Source organism: Phocoena phocoena, chromosome 15, assembly GCF_963924675.1.
Source record: "Phocoena phocoena chromosome 15, mPhoPho1.1, whole genome shotgun sequence".
NCBI lineage: Eukaryota > Metazoa > Chordata > Mammalia > Artiodactyla > Phocoenidae > Phocoena > Phocoena phocoena.
In genome coordinates, this window is record NC_089233.1 from 58,300,363 (window position 1) to 58,321,644 (window position 21,282).

General features: G+C 51.3%; 1 protein-coding gene across 4 annotated transcripts; it reads left to right on the forward strand.

Moving 5' to 3' along the window:
* Window positions 1–8,682: 8,682 nt before the first annotated feature.
* On the forward strand, window positions 8,683–19,530 carry LZTS3 (leucine zipper tumor suppressor family member 3). Of its 4 annotated transcripts, XM_065892669.1 has the most exons (5): window positions 8,683–8,807; window positions 14,118–14,337; window positions 14,934–15,404; window positions 15,742–16,608; window positions 16,949–19,530. In XM_065892669.1, exons 2-5 carry the CDS (start codon window positions 14,203–14,205, stop codon window positions 17,645–17,647), a joined length of 2,172 nt encoding a protein of 723 aa, XP_065748741.1. In that variant the 5' UTR covers window positions 8,683–8,807; window positions 14,118–14,202; the 3' UTR covers window positions 17,648–19,530. The 4 variants fall into 4 exon arrangements, with proteins under 4 accessions (XP_065748741.1, XP_065748742.1, XP_065748743.1 ...); XM_065892670.1 differs by lacking the exon at window positions 8,683–8,807 and having other exon boundaries at window positions 14,203–14,274; XM_065892671.1 differs by lacking the exon at window positions 8,683–8,807 and having other exon boundaries at window positions 14,203–14,274; window positions 15,742–16,545; window positions 16,949–17,647.
* Window positions 19,531–21,282: the final 1,752 nt, after the last annotated feature.

Sequence of the window (21,282 nt, forward strand, 5' to 3'; positions counted from 1 at the left end):
TGTATCATACATAACTTTTAGTAGTCACAGAATTGTACCAAAAGCAATGTAGACTATAGTGGGGACATTGAAAAGAATTTTTTTGCTTGGTTTATTCTGACACCATATATAATTTTTGACTGGTTAATGCAGTATTTGATTACTCGTTACAGGTAAGTGTGTAAAGGAACCTCATAAGAGAACCTACCAAATACTGATACTGTAACACTAAACTTGTTTAAATATATCCCTTTATATAACCTGCTAGATTTACTCTGACCAATTTTAGTCACTTTAACTTTCTTATATGATTTTATAATTTGACTTAAATTTCTAACATGATACAAAAAACGCATCCATAATAATAATAATTACACCAAAACTAAAACCAGTAATGTTATGACTGTATCGTAACTGAGTAACTGAGATAAATACTTCTGCTGTTTTATTTTCCTTTATTCCTCATCAATGAGGTAAGTCAAGTCACTTTTTTGTTGAGCTAAACCTCATAGTAGCTGTGTAGACACACGCTTGATGTCTAGTTTGAGAGTTGTCTTGATGCCTTTTTAGTTTGTGTGTATTGGACACATGGGAAATGTGGGCCCCCAAGGCAGGTTATAAAAGTTTCATTTAACCACCAGTGTACCTATCTGTAATGATAATGTACAGAGTTTACAGAAAAGACTTTCTGCTGGACAAATTTACCCCAGATTTTATAAAAATTAAATCTGGTAACATTTTTGGAGTTTGCAAGTTTCCATAAGATTGATTAGAGGTTTGGGCATGACCATAATTTCCATGATGCAATAATAATTTAAAATATTATTTTGCTTGGGGCTTTAAGAAGGACCAACATGCTTCACAAATAGAGGTGAGTGCATGAAACTCACCTGAGATGGCAGATGGGGTGGTGACTTGTATTCCTTTTTACCTTGTTTCTAAATATCTTGCAGTGAGGTTTATATAATATAGGTACAGATAAGTCTGTTTCTTAGTATTATATAAACAAAGCATCAATTATGTAAAAACAGAAAAGAAGAATGTTACAGAAAAGAAAAATTCCTGGGGAACATAAAGCCATCTCTGTCTTAGGTAAAATGTGCCATTAGTAAAGAATAGTGGTAAAAAAGAGAATATAGTCTAATAATGTTTTTGTATTTTTCCTTTAAAATTTTTTCATGGGCCATGTGTGTGTGTGAACATCAGCAGTTTGTAAAACACCCCAGCATGCTTGGGTCATCAACATTTCACTTATAGTTTTATATTGGTCTAGATAACCCCCAAGACTTTTACTGGTCATTCCTAAGAATTTTTGTCCCAATTAGGGAGGTTTTTATTTCCTTTATTTATAAAGCAAGCTGGAAGAAGCTTTAGTACAAACATCCAAACTTTAGCATGGATTTAAGTGCCTGCTCCTCAATTTGGCATCTGGAGATAACTGCCCAGTCATCCCAGAGAAGAAGCCCCTAATTCCCTTCTGGATAACTTGGTGGGTAGGACGCCCAAAGGATCACAACAGCCTGCTAATTTGATAGGTTTTCATTTGCATCTCTTCAATATCAGCTGAAGATGTTTACAACTGCTTATTAGCCATTTGTATTCTGTGAATGATATATTTCTATCTTTTACCCATTTATCTATAGACCCAGGGTTTTTGTGGTTTCATTCATCATTCAGCAAATGAATGTTGAGTGTCTGTTATGTGCTTGCATTAGTTTTCTAGTGATGCTGTAACAAATTACCACAAACTTAGTGTTGTAAAACAACACAAATTTATTATCTTGTAGTTATGTAGAAGTCCAACACAGGTCTTACTGGGCTAAAATCAAGGTGGGCTATGTTTCTTTCTGGAGGCTCTTCTCCATCTTCAGGAGACCACCCATATTTCCATGGCCCCCATCCTCCATCTGCAAAGCAAGCTACGTTGTATCTCTTTAACCATACTTCCATAGTCACATCTCCCTCCCCACCCCGCCCCAATCCACCACCGACTTCCTCTTCCATTTTTTAAAAAAAATATTTATTTATTTGGATGTGCTGTGTCTTAGTTATGGCATGCAGGATCTTCACTGCCGTGTGCAGGATCCTTAGTTGGGGCATGTGGGATCTAGTTCCCTGACCAGGGTTCGAACCCAGGCTCCCTGCATTGAGAGTGTTGAGTCTTAGCCACTGGACCACCAGGAAAATCCCCCTCTTCCATTTTTAAGTACCCTTGTGATTACATGGAGCCCACTTGGATAATCTCCCAATTTTAAAGTTATTAGAAAACTTAATTCTATCTACATCTTAATTCTCCTTTGCCATGTAACCTAACATAGTCACGGGTCCTGGGAATTAGGACTTGGACATCTTTGGAAGGCCATTATTCTGCTTACCAGAGTATTAAGATGGAAATATGGAATTTTAAAAAAGGATCCTGTCTACATAGGTGCTACAAGCTAGTGGGGAAGACAGGTGATTAATCAATCACACAATTTTCTTCTTTTGTCTCATTTGTCAGATTTTGGCATTAAGATTATTCTACCTTTATAAATTAGAGAGCTTTCCTTTATTTTTAATTTTATTGAAGTATAAAAAAGTTTATTTAATTTTATTAAAGTATAAAAAAGTTGATTTAAAAAAGTGTTAATTTCTGCTGTACAAAGTGACTCGGTTATACATGCATATTTTCTTTTTCATATACTTTTCCATGATGGTTTATCACAGGATATTGAATATAGTTCCCTGTGCTACACAGCAGGACCTTGTTTATTATTCCTATATATAATACTTTGCATCTGCTAATCACAAATTCCCAATCCTTCTCCTCCCCAACCCCCCTTCCCCTTGGCAACCACAAGTCTGTTCTCTATGTCTGTGAGTCTGTTTTTGTTTCGTAGATATGTCCATGTGTGTTGTATTTTAGATTCCATATAAAAATATCATACGGTATTTGTCTTTCTCTTTCTGATTTACTGAGCTTAGTATGATAATCTCTAGGTCCATAGCGCTTTTCCTCTTTTCCTATGATTTAGAATGACCTGTTTATAGATAGGTAGAACTCAGCCATAAAACAATCTAGGGCCAGTGCCATTTAAAAGGGTAGACCTTTGGGACTTCCCTGGTGGTCCAGTGGTTAAGACTCTACACTTCCACTGCAGAGGGCACAGGTTCGATCCCTGGTTGGGGTACCAGATCCCACATGCCACGTGGTGTGGCCAAAAAAAAAAAAAAAATTTTTTTTTTTTGTTTTTTTTTTGTGGTACGCAGACCTCTCACTGCTGTGGCCTTTCCCGCTGCGGAGCACAGGCTCCAGACGCGCAGGCCCAGTGGCCACGGCTCACGGGCCCAGCCGCTCCGCGGCATGTGGGATCCTCCCGGACCGGGGCACGAACCCGTGTCCCCTGCATCAGCAGGCGGACTCCCACCCACTGCGCCACCAGGGAAGCCCCAAAAGGTAGATTTTTAACAATGCTAATTCTTTTTGTAGTTATTGATCTTATTAAAAATTATAATGTTTTAATGTTTAACCATTTTTCTGTCTGGAAGCTTTAGTGCAATAAAACAAAACATTGAAAAAGAAAAGCTCATTTTGTTATAGATAAAATGATTGCATCCTAGGAACCTCTTTTATACTTCAGGCTTGCTTCCCTCCCCTCCAGGTCTGTAACTTGAGTGCACTTCTTCAGCAAGACCTTCTATCTTATTCAGAATTGGGATCCCCTGCAGTCTCAACTTCTCCTTAGTACTTACCACTTTCTAATTCACTATATATTTTACTTATTGTCTCCTCCCACTAGAATGCAAACTCCATTGGGGCAGGGATTTTTGAGCAAATATTTAATATCTAATAGTCTGTCTAAATTTTCAGAGCTTACTCACCTGTTTATTCTTGCAAGCAAACTTCTTTACCTTAAAAAAATTTTTTTTTACAAAAGTAACACATGCTTGTTTTAAAAAGTGCAAACATTACCAAAGTGCCTAGTGTCCTCTCTTCTGTCATACTCCCTGAAATCCCACCATCTCAAGGTAGCCACTGTTAATAGTTTGGTATGTATCTTTCCAGACTTTTCTATGCGTGTACATATATATTCTTTAAAAAATAATAGAAAAATTAGAGTATAGTGTGTATACATGTGATTCTGCCACTTGCTTTTTTGGACTTGCATTGCATTGGTTGCATTGTTATTCACTTGATCAATCTTCTCTTAGCAGATTGATGTATTTAGGTTTAAAAAAACTTTTTTTTTTACTATTACACCATTATGTCAATGACTGTCTTTGTACATCTGTCATATTATTTGTGATGGTATTTCTTCCAGAAATGGAATTGTTGGGTCCGAGGATATCGCATTTCTCATTTTAATAAATTACCCAATTGTCCTCCCAAAAGGTTGAACCAAGTTATACTCTCAAAAATACTTTGTGGGGCTTCCCTGGTGGCTCAGTGGTTAAGAATCTGCCTGCCAGTGCAGGGGGACACGGGTTCTATCCCTGGTCCTGGAAGATCCCACAATCCGCGGAGCAGCTAAGCCCATGTGCCACAACTACCGAGCTCGTGCTTTAGAGCCCGTGCAGAAGCACCGCAATGAGAAGCCCACGCACCGCAACGAAGAGTAGCCCCTGCTCACGGCAACTAGAGAATGCCGGCGCACAGCAATGAAGACCCAACGCAGCCAAAAAAAAAAAAACACTTTATGATTTTCTATTTCCCTACATCCTCACCAACGTGGGTTTTTAATTCTTGTTAGCCTGATATACTCTTTTTTTTGGCTGTGCCTCGCGGCTTGTGGGATCTTAGTTCCCGGGCCCTTGGCAGTGAAAATGAGAAGTCCTAACCACTGGACTGCTAGGGAATTCCCTGTTAGTCTGATATACTCTTGTTTTAATTACTTGCTCTTCACCCCATTGGTGAGGCAGAGATTCCCTCCTTAGGGTTATGGGGATGGCCAAACACAATACCTGACACTGAGCAGGTGAGATTGACAGCACATATACTCACAGCCCAGGGGAGGAGAACACCACAAGCCACCCAGGGCCACACAGGTGTTGCACTCAGGAATACAGTGAACAACCAGGGACTGTGGGAGGCAGACTTTGTAGCAGCAAGAGGGTGAGTGCCCACTGGTTCCTGCAGGGGATCTGATTTGCTTGTTTGAATAAATCTGAGGGCCGGCAGAGAACTGAAACCCACTACAATACTCAGAGATAAGCAGAAACTGCACCTCATCCATTTGATGAGGAGGATTGTTTGACTAGGGCAACTTTCAGTTAGGCCATTTGAGGCCCTCTGGATTTTTGTCAAGAAAACACAAAATATTGAATCTTAATTTCAACCATTCCTGGTTAATTATGAGGGTTCTTTGGGGTATTGATTTTTGAATGACTTTTTGGCCTCTATTATGATGATTGTTTTTCTCATTTAACACACTCATGGATTATTAAGTTCATATACAATAATATTTAATTTTATTTCCTTGATTTGTATTTAGGATTTTTTTCCCCCTCTGAACTGATAAGTATGACTGGTTTGTAGTTCTCCTTTCTGATCCTCCTTTATTGCGAATTGTGGCTTCATAAAATGAAATATTTACCATTTTTGGTTTTCTGTGCTCTGATACAGACTTATAGGGTGAGGATTATCTGTTCACTGAAAGTTTGAGAGAATTCTTCCATTAAACCATCTGGGCCTAGAGCCTGTTTTGGACATCTTTCTTGGATAATATTTTCAACATCTTTCTTATTTTTATAATTTTATTTCCCAGAAAATTGTCCACATTATCAAGGTTTTCATATGCATTAGAACAGAGCCAGATATGGTTATTCTCTTATTTTCTTGGTGCTCTTAAGATGCAAAACCACATTCTCCATGACATAAGAACAGAGAACTATGAAAAGGGATTAAGTTGAGATCAAGACAGAGGCGGGTAGAAAATGGCTAAAATGAAAGGAAAATAAACAGAATGAGATATTTTATTAGAGAAAACAGCATATCTTTGACTCTGAAGAAAATTAAATCAGTGATGTTGAAAAAACAAAAACAAAAAACTTGAGATAGTGTCTCCAGGATTCAGAGAAAAGGGACAAAGAGATTTCATTGACAATGGCAATCCAACGTGATAATTTTAGGGGAGAAAAATATCCAAAACAATCTGTTCATAGAATGGACAAGAAAGAACATAGAAGGAAACTTTTCTCAGTTGAAAGGAAGACCTTTTTTGTTTCTGTAAAAGTAACAGAAAAATGCCTATACTGAGAATTATACTGGCAAAATGTTTGAATTTTGAGGGTAAGGAAAAATCCCAACAAGCACGAGGTGAATTGCTTGCCTAAAAGAGACCAGCCCAGGAACTTCCCTGGTGGTCCAGCAGTTAGGGCTCCACGCTCCCAATGCAGGGGACTGAGGGCTCCATCCCTGGTCAGGGAACTAGATCCTGCATGCCGCAACTAAAAGGAGCCTGCATGCCACAACTAAAAAAAGATCTGGCATGCCCCAAAGATCCTGCTTGCTGCAACTAAGACCCGCCACAGCCAAATAAATACATAAATATTAAAAAAAATAATAATAAAAGAGACCAGCCCAGCTTTGTTACCTTTTTTTTTTGAGCTATAATTGACATATAACATTATATTAGTTTCAGGTGTACTTGCTACCATTTTAAGAGCCAAAAGAATGGGATAAGGACAAGAGAGTCTTGATGGGGATAGTTTGAGATTCAAGAATTCTATAAATAGTCAAGCCATCATGTGTGTAAAGACAGTAGAAAGGCATTCTCACCTAGGGCAAAGACTTAGAAAAAGGTAACATCCCAGAGTTCTTGAAATCACCAGTCAAGTGGGAGATGAGTCTGAATGAGGAACAGAAAAATTAGTGCATAAAAAACTGGCAGTGACATTGTTACTAATTAAACGAAGGGTTCGCAAAAGCCAAAAACGATTGAAAAAGAGGATTTTTTGACTTTAAAAAAAAAAGTGTAAAAACAAAAGCTGGGTCTAGGGCTTCCCTGGTGGCGCAGTGGTTGAGAGTCTGCCTGCTGATGCAGGGGACACGGGTTCGTGCCCTGGTCCGGGAAGATCCCACATGCCGCGGAGCGGCTGCGCCCGTGAGCCATGGCCGCTGAGCCTGTGCGTCCGGAGCCTGTGCTCCGCAACGGGAGAGGACACAACAGTGAGAGTCCCGCGTACCGCAAAAAAAAAAAAAGTTGGGTCTATCATCCTAGATTAAGTGGACAGATAAAAGTAAGTGTGAGGGCAGCAGGCCAAGAGATGGAAATTTCTCATTACACAAGGAGGAACATAAAAATAAATGATTTGTGGGCTTCCCTGGTGGCGCAGTGGTTGAGAGTCCGCCTGCCGATGCAGGGGACACGGGTTCGTGCCCCGGTCTGGGAGGATCCCACATGCCGCGGAGCGGCTGGGCCCGTGAGCCATGGCCGCTGAGCCTGCGCGTCCGGAGCCTGTCCTCCGCAACGGGGGAGGCCACGACAGTGAGAGGCCCGCGTAACGCATAAAAAAAAAAAAAAATAAATAAATAAATAAATAAATAAATGATTTGTCATTGACTTTAATAATTTGTGAAATATAAACTGCATTTTTATTTGAAAAAGGCAACAACCAGGAGAATTAAAAACAGGCTTTCTGCATTGCAAATCACTATAGCAAATAAAAGCAAATATGGAAAAATTCAGAAAACAGGAAATAGCCAGAAATAAAAACCATAAAATAAGATGACAGATGACCAAACAAGTCATCTGTTAACAGTAGAGCTACAATGGGTTAAATGCCAGCCGGAGTGGAGACGCTGCAGTTTTTAGGACAGACACTTTGTGCCTCCAGGCTCTTGCTAATTCTGAACCCTAGGCCTGGCTTGCTTGTCTACCCTGTTCAAGGCTAAGGCCTCACTTCCAGACAGACTTCTTCCTCCCGGCAGTCCTCCCGGGCCACCAGGGGCGGAATGAGCACTCTTCTCACAGACCTGGCAAGCGCGTGCGAAGCTGGTGCTCCAGATATGAGACGAACCACCTTACTCCCTCTCACTCCGAAGGGCCGGGCATCCTGCCAGTTTCGGCCCACAGGGTGAAGCAGTCAAACCCTGCTCGATTGTAATGTTATGTCTTTTTCCTTGTCACCCGCCTTTTCCCCCACGACGGTGATCCTCCGCGACAATCAAGTTTCAAACCGGTTCCGATTGCTGACGGACACAGTCACGACCCGCGAAGCCTCCCCTATGCCCGCGACGGGTCTTCCAAGCGCGTTGTCGGATCCACTCCAGACGTCTCGCCCCGCCCCCACCTTGCAGACTTGCAAGGTCTCCACGGCGTTCGCTGGGAAGTCGCGTCCCGAAGAACGGGAGCGCGAGAGGAATAGGGCTCGGGGCTTAGCTTCTAGAGCCCCTTCCCCAAGTCAGAGGGGCTCCTCCCTGTCGCCAAAGATGTGGGGTTCAAGGAGGGCGCGGTCCTACTGGATTTGTTGAAGAGGAGACTGGGGGCTGAGCCCAAGGGTCTTGAGGGTTAACAGGGAATGAGCAGGGGGCTCGGGGCAGACTCGTGGCGCCCTGGGGTGGGTGAAAGAGAGGGGTCCCACGCGCGGGCCTGGACGCAGCGACGAAAGGGTTAAGGCATTGGGCCCCGCCCCAGCCCCGGGATTGGCGGGTCCGGGGGGCGTGGCTGGAGGGCGTGCCCGCGTTTGCCGCAGCCGCGAGTGGGCGGGGCCCAGGCGGGGAGCGGGAGGGGCGCCGAGCGCAGCCGGGCCCGCGCCTCGCGCCCAGCCGGGCGGGCTTCTGGCTGCGCCAGCTAGCCGGACCGGCGGCGCCTACGCCGAAGACCCCGCACCGGACCCTGAGATAGCGAGTAAGTGAGGCAGGCGCACTGCGGCGCCCCTCCTGGCTCCGACCTGTCTGTCGCCTTGCCCGCTGCACCGCGAGGCTCGTTCGGTAGGACCCGGAGCCGGGGAGGGGGCGCGTCCCACTGCTGGGATCCTTGGGGGTGAGGAGAGTGAAGATGAGACCGATGATGTCATGGATGCTTCGCAGGGCCTGGGGGAAGGTGGCGGCCGGAGGGGGTGCGGCCCGGATTATGTCACCTCTTCCCTCTGCGCCCCGCCCCCCGGGCCACACGCCTTGGTGGGGAGCATCGAGAGGTGCGGGAGGGATTTCCCCCACCGCAGAGACCACCCCACCCCCGGGCATCTCCTCGGGATGGCCTGTGGCCGGGGTCTCTGTCGTGGGCAGCGCCCGAGCACCCGCCACCCCCCACCCCCACCCCCGTGCGGGAGGCTCGTGTGTGCGCGTGTGTGTGCTCGGGATGTGTGTGGGGGGGGCGCTGTCAGCCCCCTCACTCCTGAAACATGGGATTTATCAGAGCCAGGATCTAGGGGATGGGGCCCTTCCCCCTTTGTCGCCAAGGGAAGATGGATCTTCCCTCACACATCCCAACCAAGAAGTTCTGGAGACCTCTGCACCCCCAAAAGCCCTACAGTGCCCCTGATACCTTTTCTCCCTCAGTCCTTCTTCTCGGAACCCTTCCTGATTTTCCTGTCCGATTCACTGCCTCTTTGCATTGCTCATAACTAGCATTCCCACACACATTCTCTCTGTATCTCCTCAGTGCCAGGGGCCAGAGATCCAAGACTCTGCCGTCCATTCCCCCTGGGGGTACTCACAGGCCAGTCTCAGAATGAAATATCCCTGGAGTGGCCTGAGCCAAGTGCTCCAAGACCACCCTACCCCCTCTCCCAGGGTAGATCAGGGATGCTGTCCTGGGAGGCAGCATTTGGATTGGTCCTTGAAGGATGCAGGATGGGCACAGAGAGCTGAGAAGAGATTTTGTGTGTAGAGTGGAGAGGGGCTCAGGTCAAGGGAAATAGGATGAGCAACAGGAGAGGCCTTGGGGGCCCTGCTTCAAGCTCTGCTCTGGTTCTGAGGGCTGAGAGGAATGCCAGGCATTTACCCGTAATACATTCACTTCTTAAGATTCCTGTAGGGTAGGTGTGAGAACCCACGGTGGAATAACCTGCATGCAGTTCCACCCCTAATCAGTTGAGCTGGGATTTACACTTGGAGCTGATACCTCCATAACTCTGTCTATTGCACTTGGTGCAGTAGAATTTGGGCAGAGCACAGACAAGATCAGCTTTGCCCTTTAGAAAGGGTCCCTTGGCAGCTGCACAGGGGAGGGAGTGCTGAGAAAGAAAGCCCAGTGAGGAGCCCCCCGCAAAGATGCTGGCAGGAGGGGCTGCTGAGATCTTTAGGGGGTGAATGGGCTGAGCTTGGGGCCTCTGAGACCCAAGAGAAGGGTGGGGCATTCCTAGTTTTGGGAGGGACACAGCTATGGTGGGGTGGGTGGTCACTGTAGGATGGAAGGACCTGCCCATGTAACCCCCAGGTATTGTCTCTTTGGCCCGTTCATGACCACTAATACTGTGTGTAATGTCCTAGGCACTGAGAGCTGATAGGACAGAGATAGAGGCAGAATCGGGCAACAGGCTGTCATCCCAGGTTGTTGAGCTGAGGCCATGAGGCTGTCTTTGCCGACCACACTCAGCTACCTGGGCTAGTTCAGGACCCAGACCCACAAATGAAGCTCAAACCCTTCCCCTGGGCTCAGTTTCCACCTATCAGGGAAACATACGCCCCTGCTTATCCTACCAGTCCCTGCTGGGGTTTTGTGGAAAGAAGCTGCAGCAGCCCAAGCTTGGGAGAGAGAAGGGGCAGGGAACGCTTGTATGGGGCTGACCATAACAGGTTAGAGTTATGGCAAGAAGCTGTTTGGAGAGCGAGACTCCAGGGAGAGCTGCAGTGGGTTGGTAGTCAAAGATTCCCCAGGTAAACCACAGGGATAGGAGGCTCAGGAAACAGTTCTGGGACCTCATTTCCATCCATCCAGGACTCTGGGCATCCAGGCCTTCCTGGGGACCACACACAATCCAGGGAAACAGTGGGTCAGGGTGGAATATGATCAGCCCCAACCTATGGTCAGATTCTCCTTTACTGAATCTCAGAGAAGGTAGTATTGCATGTTTGTACTGCACCTTACAGTTTGCAAAGAACTTTCCTGTCACTCTCATGATCAACATGATCACTTCTGAGGTTTGCTCCTGTCCACACCCAGGCTTCTGGTGGCGCCCCCTTGCCTAGATCTCTAATCTCACTATTGATGCCTTCCTTCAGGATATCACCACACTCAGGTTTCTACCATGTTAAATTCTAAAATTAGAAGAGAGCCCTTGGATCCCAAACCACCTTAAATTACTGCCTTCTCTGGCCTCCTCTTAAAAGAGAGGGGAGGCTTCCCTTGTGGCGCAGTGGTTGAGAGTCCGCCTGCCGATGCAGGGGACACAGGTTCGTGCCCTGGTCTGGGAAGATCCCACATGCCACGGAGCGGCTGGGCCCGTGAGCCATGGCCGCTGGGCCTGCGTGTCTGGAGCCTGTGCTCCGCAACAGGAGAGGCCACAACAGTGAGAGGCCCGTGTACCGCAAAAAAAAAAAAAAAAAAGAGAGAAGGGAACTCTTCCATCTTTCCCTTCAGACCCCCCTCCTACTCCTGTAGTCTGGCTCTGCCTTGCACCACTTTTCTGAAATCATACTCTCATAGACACGTGATGTTTCCACCTGCCAAATTCAGGACACCCCCGCCAATCCCAATTTTACCTGGTCCCTTTAAAAAAATTTTTTTAATATAAATTTATTTATTTTTGGCTGCGTGGGGTCTTCGTTGCTGGGCGCGGGCTTTCTCTAGTTGCAGTGAGCGGGAGCTACTCTTCGTTGCAGTGCGTGGGCTTCTCATTGCAGTGGCTTCTCTTGTTGCAGAGACGGGCTCTGGGCGTGTGGGCTTCAGTAGTTGTGGCTCACGGGTTCTAGAGCGCAGGCTCAGTAGTTGTGGTGCACTGGCTTAGTTGCTCCGCGGCATGTGGGATCCTCCCGGACCAGGGCTGGAACCCGTGTCCCCTGCATTGGTAGGCAGATTCTCAACCACTGCACCACCAGGGAAGCCCTTGCCCCTTTTTTAACACCAGGAGCTGCCCCCACATTCTTGCAGCCCACTCCATCTTGGTCTTCAGGGCCTGCCTTCTCCTGGCCTTCTTCCCACTCCCACACCACCTCCCAGTCTTCTGGGGCTCTACCACTCGAGCTCCATGCTGGGCGCCACCCACACCACCCTTGAATGCTCATGATTCCAGTCTCTCTTTCCATCCGGTATGTGACAGATATCTTTCTCTGGTCTTCCTCAAATCACCCATTTCCCCCAAACATTCTCCTCCTGTCAAGTTAAGGGTGTCACACCCATCCTGGTGCCCCAGTCCAGATTCCTCCCTTGCCCCCACCCCCTGAACACCATCTGTATGAAATTCTGTCCGTTCTTCCTCCCTGCCCAGATCTTCCCACTGGTTCTAAGCCTCAGGCCTCCCAGCCTCCACCTTCTCAGTCCCTAGCTGCTCCCTACACTGCATCCAGAGATGGCAAGAGAAGGGGGTCATGCTTAGAATGGGAGGGGGATATCTGGACTGGAGTATACTGGGAGTGGAGACAGCATGGCCAGGGTGAGTCAAGAGGCACGTAGGGCTTCCCTGGTGGCGCAGTGGTTAAGAATTCGCCTGCCAATGCAGGGGACACGGGTTTGAGCCCTAGTCCAGGAAGATCCCACATGCCGCCAAGCAAGTAAGCCCGTGCACCACAGCTACTGAGCCTGCGCTCTAGAGCCCTTGAGCCACAACTACTGGGCCCGCGTGCCTAGAGTCCGTGCTCTGCAACAATAGAAGCCACCGCAATAAGAAGCCCACGCATCGCAAAAAAGAGTAGCCCCCGCTCACTGCAACTAGAGAAAGCCTGCGTGCAGCAACGAAGACCAAATGCAGCCAAAAATATATTAAAAAAAAAAAGGGAGGCACCTAGGGCACCAGATGAAAGGAGGCACTCACTCTCAGGGTCCTGCACTTGCTGATCCTGCACCTAAATTGCGCCCTAGGTGCCTCTCTTGACTCACCCTAAGTCTCAGCCTTGTGGGACATGTGGAACAGATTAGCTTAAGGGAGCAATGTAGTAAAGTCCTGTTCTCCACACCTGGGGGGTCGGGGGGAGATGCTGATAGAATGGAATTTTACGAAGTCAGTGTGGACTGGTTTGTGGTAAGTTTTCCAACCACCTAGGGCTGTAATTCCAGGTGTGATGGCCAGAAGACTGAAGGGCAAGAGTTTTGTTAAGGCTCCCCTGGTCTGGGGCCTGATAGCACAAACACAGCATTAAAAATGGGCATATGGGTAGAAGACAGTTTGAAGTGCACTCAAGGGGTCGAGGGCTGCTACCAGTACCCCTTCACCTTGGCAGAGAAGGAAGGCTCCCTGCCTGGTTTCTGGTGGGAACAGGAGTTAAAGGCCTGAAGGGCGCCCCCTGCCATTTCTGGCACACGTATTTGAGCGTCTACACTCACAGCAGGCACTGCCTGCTCCCACTGCCTGGCTGGATATGAGGATCTCTGGGGCAGGTCTTCCCAGGTGCGGACTTGAGACAAAGGAACCAGGAAGCGGGGCCTTCCTGAGCGCAGGTAACCCGAGGCCCTGCTCCCCCTGCTTCTCTGGGCCAGCCCTGGGGGAGGAGGGACGCACGTCCACTGAAGGGCTCAGAGAAATTCACGGTGAACTAAGCAGGGTCAAGGTCCACAAGGAGCGGGGGAGGGGAGTAATCCAGGAAGTCTTCCCGAAGGCAATGAATTCTTGGAGGGGTTCTGCAGGCGCGGAATCCTCCTGGGCGCCGCTGGGCACGGAGGCCCCGCTCCTGCCCCCGCCCACTTGTAGGAACAGCAGGCCAGGAGGGAGGCTTGGCAGGCGCCCGCGCTGGCGGCGCTGCGTCCTCTGCCCCGGCCTCAGCCAGCCCGGGGGCCTCTGCTGAGGTACTGACCATGGGTAGGGGGCCCTCTCGTGCCAGGCCCCCATGCGGCGGAGTTGGAAAGACCTCCGGTAGGGCCCTCTGCTAGGCGCTGCAGCTGGGGTCCCCGGCAGTCCGCGAGGGGCGGGGCATGCCCTTGGTGGCCCAGATAAGCGCCGCCGCGGCAGCTCCCGCCCACCAGACCCCCAATACCCTTGTCCCCTCCCCGCGCCCGCCTCCCTGGGGTGCCTGGCATGCGGCAGCTCTGCGAGGTAGGTCCTCCATTCCTCCCATTTCGCAGAGGAGAAAACTGCAGTCCAGGATGGCTCAGTCGGCCCGTCCAAAGTCGCGCAGCTGGTCCTGGACGAGCTGCGAGAGTGAGGCACATGGCCCCTGCAGACCGGGCCTCGGAGGGTCCAAGGCTTGAGGACCCGTCGGCCCCCCACCCCCTTGGAGAGGCAAGGAGAGGATCCTGCGCTGGTAGTGAGCCTCCACTTCTGCCCTTGACTGCAACACCCTGGGTTAGGGGGCCGGGAAGGACTCCCATCCACAGTTTTTGGATAGGGATGGGTTTCTCTCCCTCCCTTAAGTTCTGAGGTTCCCTACTGAATTCAGGTACTGCTGTCCCCTTCCAACCCCATCTCCCCAGCCCATGAGGTTGGGATATAGGGGTCCAGACCCAGAGTAAAGTACACCTGAGTTCTCCCCAGCCCATGAGGTTGGGATATAGGGGTCCAGACCCAGAGTAAAGTACACCTGAGTTCTGGGGGTTGCAGTGAAGAGTTGAGGGGGTCACTGTGTCTGGGAGGCTCATGAAGGAGGTGGGTTTGAGGTGGGAGTTAAAGAATGGAATACTGAGCAGAGCAAAGCTAGGAGGGTAGGTGCATAGTCCCTGGGGGTTGGGCTTTGTCAGGTGTGCAACGGGCAGCCCCTATTACCAAGCTATCATTATTTACCCAGCCCCATTCCTTTACCTTGGGTGTTTGGGAACTCTTGTACCCACTATAAGGAAGGAGACACTGAGGGGCAGGATGCAGGTGGTGCCGGGTCAGGCTTGCATGGGATGGTGGGAGTGGAGGTGGAGCTGACCTATCTGCTTTCCCACCTGTGCCCACAGTGCCCCCCTGGCTTAGTCATGGCGAAGCTGGAGACACTGCCTGTGCGCGCTGATCCAGGGCGGGATCCCCTCCTGGCCTTTGCCCCTCGGCCCTCTGAGCTCGGACCCCCAGACCCTCGTCTGGCCATGGGCAGTGTGGGCAGTGGGGTGGCCCACACTCAGGAGTTCGCCATGAAGAGTGTGGGCACCCGCACGGGGGGTGGGGGCAGCCAAGGCAGTTTCCCTGGCCCCCGTGGCAGTGGGGCCAGCAGGGAGAGGCCAGGCCGCTACCCCTCGGAGGACAAGGCTCTCGCCAATTCACTCTACCTCAATGGCGAGCTACGGGGCAATGACCACACAGATGTCTGCGGCAATGTGGTGGGCAGCAGTGGTGGCAGCAGCAGCAGCGGCGGCAGTGACAAGGCCCCACCACAGTATCGTGAGCCCAGCCACCCACCCAAGCTCCTGGCCACTTCTGGCAAGCTAGACCAGGTCAGTCCCCGGGGCCTTTTCCTGGGGCAGGAGGCAGCCCATAGAAGAGGGTGAAGTGGGCCTTCTTGGACGTTTTTGGGTTGTAGGGGCTGAGATAGAAGCTGGGCTGGGGAGCCTTGGGGGCCAACTCCAGCTGGTAGGTCAAGGGTAAAGACCTGGCTGTGAGGGGGGCAGGTGGTGGATATAAGGTGGGACTCCAGCCAGGAGGGACTCCCAGGATGGGGATCCAATGGGGGTGGGAGGTGGGGCTGAACAAGTCTAGATCAGAGGGAAGAGACTGGGGGCAAGGCTAAGGTCCCATCCTGATGTCGACTCCCCCTTCCTTGCTTTTGTGCAGTGCTCAGAGCCGCTAGTTCGGCCTTCGGCCTTCAAGCCTGTTGTACCCAAAAATTTCCACTCCATGCAGAACTTGTGCCCCCCCCAGACCAACGGGACCCCTGAGGGACGACAGGGCCCTGGTGGCCTCAAGGGTGGACTGGACAAGTCTCGGACCATGACCCCAGCGGGTGGGGGAGGGGGCGGCCTCTCAGACTCAGGCCGGAACTCACTCACAAGCCTGCCCACCTACAGCTCCAGCTATAGCCAGCACCTGGCGCCCCTCAGTGCCTCCACCAGCCACATCAACCGCATTGGCACTGCCAGCTATGGTAGTGGCAGTGGTGGCAGCAGCAGCGGTGGTGGGTCAGGCTACCAGGACCTGGCAACCTCTGACAGTGTGCGGGCCTCCAGCAAGGGTGGGTCATCCTCATCCATGGGGCGGCCAGGCCACCTGGGATCAGGGGACGGCGGAGGTGGAGGCCTGCCATTTGCGGCCTGCTCACCACCCTCGCCCAGTGCTCTGATCCAGGAGCTAGAAGAACGGCTGTGGGAGAAGGAACAGGAGGTGGCAGCTCTGCGGCGTAGCCTGGAGCAGAGCGAGGCGGCAGTGGCACAGGTGCTGGAGGAGCGTCAGAAGGCCTGGGAGCGTGAGCTGGCCGAGCTGCGGCAGGGCTGCAGTGGGAAGCTGCAGCAGGTGGCCCGTCGCGCCCAGCGTGCCCAGCAAGGCCTACAGCTGCAGGTGCTGCGGCTGCAGCAGGACAAGAAGCAGCTGCAGGAGGAGGCAGCCCGGCTGATGAGGCAACGGGAAGAGCTTGAGGACAAGGTTGCCGCCTGCCAGAAGGAACAGGCTGACTTCCTGCCCCGGATGGAGGAAACTAAGTGGGAGGTGCAGACTGGGGGGTTGGGCATCTCCCTGTGTCCCCTTCCTTCTGTCTCTCTGGAGAAACCCAGAGCAGCAGCCCACAACTATCACAAGGGGTGTGAAGGTTGTGCAGGGATCAATTAGGAGTGTCTGTGAGGACCAGAGCTGTCCCAGGCTGTGTGAGATTAGCCATGTCTGTCCCAAGTCTGAGGAGGGAAGCCTGCATGTCATTTCTGCCATGATGAGGAGCTGACCCTGAGCCCTGGGGCAGCTTGATGCCCTGGGGCTGGATATGGGGGCTGGGGTGTGGGTGAGCAGAGCTCTGCCTTCACCCTGACTTCTCTTCTCACCTGTCCCTGCCCAGGTATGCCAGAAGGCTGGGGAGATTTCCCTACTGAAGCAGCAGCTGAAGGACTCGCAGGCGGATGTGTCCCAGAAGCTGAGTGAGATTGTTGGGCTGCGCTCGCAGCTGCGGGAGGGCCGGGCCTCACTGCGGGAGAAGGAGGAGCAGCTGCTCAGCCTGAGGGACTCCTTCAGCAGCAAACAGGCCAGCCTGGAGCTGGGTGAGGGCGAGCTGCCCTCTGCCTGCCTCAAGCCGGCGCTGACCCCAGTGGACCCGGCCGAGCCGCAGGACGTGCTGGCCACCTGCGAGAGCGACGAGGCCAAGATGCGCCGTCAGGCTGGGGTGGCTGCTGCCGCCTCCCTGGTTTCCTTGGATGGGGAGGTGGATGCTGGGGGGGAGAGTGGGACTCGGGCCCTGCGGCGGGAGGTGGGGCGCCTGCAGGCTGAGCTGGCAGCTGAGCGGCGAGCCCGGGAGCGCCAGGGTGCCAGCTTCGCAGAGGAGCGCCGAGTGTGGTTGGAGGAGAAGGAGAAGGTCATCGAGTACCAGAAGCAGCTGCAGCTGAGTTATGTGGAGATGTACCAGCGCAACCAGCAGCTGGAGCGGCGGCTGCGAGAGCGGGGGGCTGCGGGAGGTGCCAGCACGCCTACACCCCAACATGGGGAGGAGAAGAAAGCCTGGACCCCCTCCCGCCTCGAGCGTATCGAGTCCACAGAAATCTGATCCCCTACCTGGGCATGTGGCCTTTTGACAAATACCCAGTCAAAGGCCAGAGTCCCCAGTGTTCCCCCCTCCGCCATCTCTTTTCCCCATGTCCCCTGTATCCCCAGACCAAAGAGGTTCTCAAAGCAGCTGTGACCAGGCCCCTCCCCTCCCCTCCCCTCACTGGGTGTCTCCCGGCTCTACCACTGCCCCTCTGGGCAGCCCACTCAACCCTCCTCCCAAGGAGGAAACAGGGGAAGGGCAGAGTGAGTGGGGATGAGGAGCCCAGGCAGCAGGGGAACTCATGCTCCTTTTCTTGGCACTCCCTTATTGGAGAGGTGGCAGGCCTTGCAGTGCCATGATGTGCCCAGCTCCTTGGTGGGTCTGGGCTGCTACTGTCGGCCACCCTGTGTCCAGAGATGCTCTCTGTACCCATCTCCTTGGCCATGTAACCTGAGGTGGCTTGCGTGCGTTCTGCCAAAGCTGACACCTTGGACTCCTGGCCTCTCTCCTTCCAGTACTTTTCTCCCTCCCTGGGCAGATTGGCAGGACAAACGGGAGCAGGTGGCCTACCTGTGGTTGAAAGGGCTACTTGCCCAGCCCCTCCCTGCCAAGGTCTCTTGGACTCAGGCCTCAGAGCCTGGCCTGGTCCTGAGTGTGTGTCCATATGTGTGTGTTGGAGGAGAGAAGGGCTGGGGCTGGAGGCTCAGTGCCCAGGGAAGATCTGCCATCCTATTCCTGAGAAGGGTCACCTAGAAGCTTCTTAGCTTTACCCTCACCCTTCTGACCAGGATCCCACAGGACAACAGCCCCATCTGCTTGGCTGACCCCACACCCAGGGCCACTGTCCAGCTCTAACTACAGCTATTAAGTGCCACCTGCCTCTCAGGCACTCCCCTCACCTAGTTTCTGAGGTCACATGAGTGTCTGTGATGTCTTCTTGTGTTTTCCCTGACTTGATTCCCTCAGCCACCTTCTGCTTTCGTGCTCAGCCTATTGCTTTCATGCTCAGAACATCATTGTCCTAGGCCATCTCTTCCCCCAAACTTCACCTTTTCTTCCAATAGAAAACTGCTTGATCTTTGGTGCACTGCCCACTTCCAAGTTCCACTGGGCCCAAGCTTGAGCCTGAGGCCCCTGTTTTGGGGGGTGGGGGTGGCTATGATTGCTCTTGAAGAGCAAGACTGAACTGAGAGGATCACTGACCCCTGGGTCCCAGAGGCCTGAAGTAGCCCAGTGTTTGCCCAGGGTAGGCCTGGCATGGCCATCGGTGGGGACTGGGGAAGCCAATGTCACTTCCTCCTCTGGGGGCCGTCTCAGAGTCCATCTCCCCAAAATAAGAAGGGAAAGGCAAATTTCTAACACACCAGCAATAAAAATCAGAGGAGGCTTGGCCCTCAGCCCTTGTATTTCTCTCTTTTTACTCTCTCCTTCCCACCCACAGACTGGGTTTGTGGGGCAGGGTGGAGGGAGCTGGCAACTACTGTGAGCAATCCCCCGACCCCTGACCAGCCTCCTCCCATGACTGGTGACTGTTTAACGAGCTGTGCATCCCCCACAAAAACAGGAGTGCCCCTGTGGCCTCTGTCCTTCTGCACAGCCCTTTCCAGTGCCCCTCACCAGATCTCTGAGCTGGGTGGGGGGCTGTCCTGGCAATCACTGCCCATTCCACTCACCCTTCACTGCACCTGCCCCAGAAATTGGGCCTGGGCCAGAGGGGCAGGGGGAAGAGGAGGCATTAGTAGGTAAAAAAAAAAAAAAAGAAAAAAATATGAACAGACTTAGCTTTGGGATTTCCAGCCACAAAAGAAATTATATATAAATATATATAAATATATATCTCTACCACATGTGATGGAAAGACTTCGTTTTCTTTTCCCAAAGAAATAAAATGGAGAAAGCCTCTTGAGTGGCACTCTTTTGGCATGCTTGTGTCTTTGCAGGTGTGGGAGGTGGGGCTGGGTGAGGGGGGTGTGGAGGGCAAAGCCGGAGTAAATATTTCCCAGAGGAGGCATGAGACTGGAGGTGCTCACTGGGCTGTGCCAGGAGGTTGGCCCAAAGCCCAAGCTCCTCCCTGTTGCCCAGGAGGAGTAGTGGTTCCACGTTTCTGCCCAAAGGGGCTTTCTCTTCAGCTCAGACTGTTGCCAAAAGGGTTTCAAACTAGTTCCAGCTCAGAATCTGGATAACAGACTGCTGGTCAGAAGGCAGGTGATGCAGGACAACTAGATGCAGCCTGCAGCATCCTGAGCCACCTTACAGTGATTAGCCAAAGTCTGAGGGCAGAACACATGAAGGCTGAGAACTGGTTTGTAATTAGTGGTGAGGCCCCAAAGGCAGAAGCGACCCAAGCGTGCTGCAAGTAGGAAGCTGTCCTTTATAATTCCTTTGGTCATCCTCACAAAGACCCTCAATCAAGAATGCACTCTGCTACAAGTAACACAACCTGATACACAGGACCTCAAAGAGTGGTTCATTTTTCCTCACCTGACAAAAAGTCTGGACATAAGCATCCTCTAAGTGTCATAGGTGTTGGTTCATCAAGGACCTAGACTTTTCATCCTCCTCCTCTCCCAACTTTTGCATGTTCCCTCCATGCCACAAGGCGGCAGCCACCGCTGCGTGAAGTGACTGAGGCAGCAGCACTCTGTCTTGAAAGTAAAAGCCTTCCAAGAAGCTTCACAGCACCATTCCCTTTAAATTTTGTGGGCTGGAGCTGAGTCACATGCTCTTCTCACTTCAGGGGAGCCTGGAAAATTGAGTATTGGCAAAGAGGAACGGGATTGTCGTGGCTGGAGCAACGTGCAAGGAGCCGTTACAGTTCATTTCATCGCCTAGGCTCTCTCTCTGGGTTCTGCTGGCAAGGACAGAGTCATAATCAGCAACTCACAGTGTTTGCCCTGGTCCAGCCCCGGTGAGAGAACCCTCTCTGAGCAGTGGTGTCAGTGGTCTAGGGCCCAAAATGCTCACCCCCAGGCAAACAGTGCCCTCCACAGAGCTCAGGAGTTGGGATGCCAGGCTTGCCTCTCCTTGCAGTGAAGTGTCCTCCCTGTCAAGACGGTGCCCTGGAGGGAGCACCATTTCTCAGGTCCCCTTCACAGCCCTTAGGATGGGTGGATCAGCAGCCAAGGCACGGACAAGGTGTGACCACCCTGATCACACTGATCGTCTCCAGTGCCCCCAGGGACGGCCGTCTGGGGCCAAGTCCTCCTGGAAGTCTCGAGAATCTCTTCCCTGCCTGGTTGCCCATACCCACTCAGGTGGGAGCCCCCCTACTTGGGGAGGTGGAGGATCACCCTGGCTCATCTGCCAAAGCCCTGGCCTTTTCAGCCCAGCTCCTCACATCCATTTCTCCTAACAGGCTCGTCTATCCATCACTAACTCTCCTCCTGAGAACGCTTTCTAGATATATCTCTATTATAAATGCATGATTACCTCATTGTGCAGATAAGAAACTTGGCTTAGAGAATTTACGTGACTTCCCCAAGGCCATAAACCCTGTGTAGCGGTCTGAGATTCCAACCTGTATCTAGGCTATTCAGTGACTTTCAGAGCCGTCCATCCACAGCGCGGATTTCCCTTCGCAGGTCCTGTCTCTGCAGCAACATCTTCCTGTGGAAAACGTCTTTGGAAAACGCTGACAGAGTCTTTTGAGCCTC

Coding starts and splice junctions, on each gene's coding strand:
- LZTS3 (XM_065892669.1), top strand. CDS start 14,203: ATGGCCCCTGCAGACCGGGCCTCGGAGGGTCCAAGGCTTGAGGACCCG. Junction 14,338..14,933: donor CCTTGACTGCAACACCCTGG/GTTAGGGGGCCG, acceptor CTGTGCCCACAG/TGCCCCCCTGGCTTAGTCAT. Junction 16,609..16,948: donor TGGAGGAAACTAAGTGGGAG/GTGCAGACTGGG, acceptor GTCCCTGCCCAG/GTATGCCAGAAGGCTGGGGA.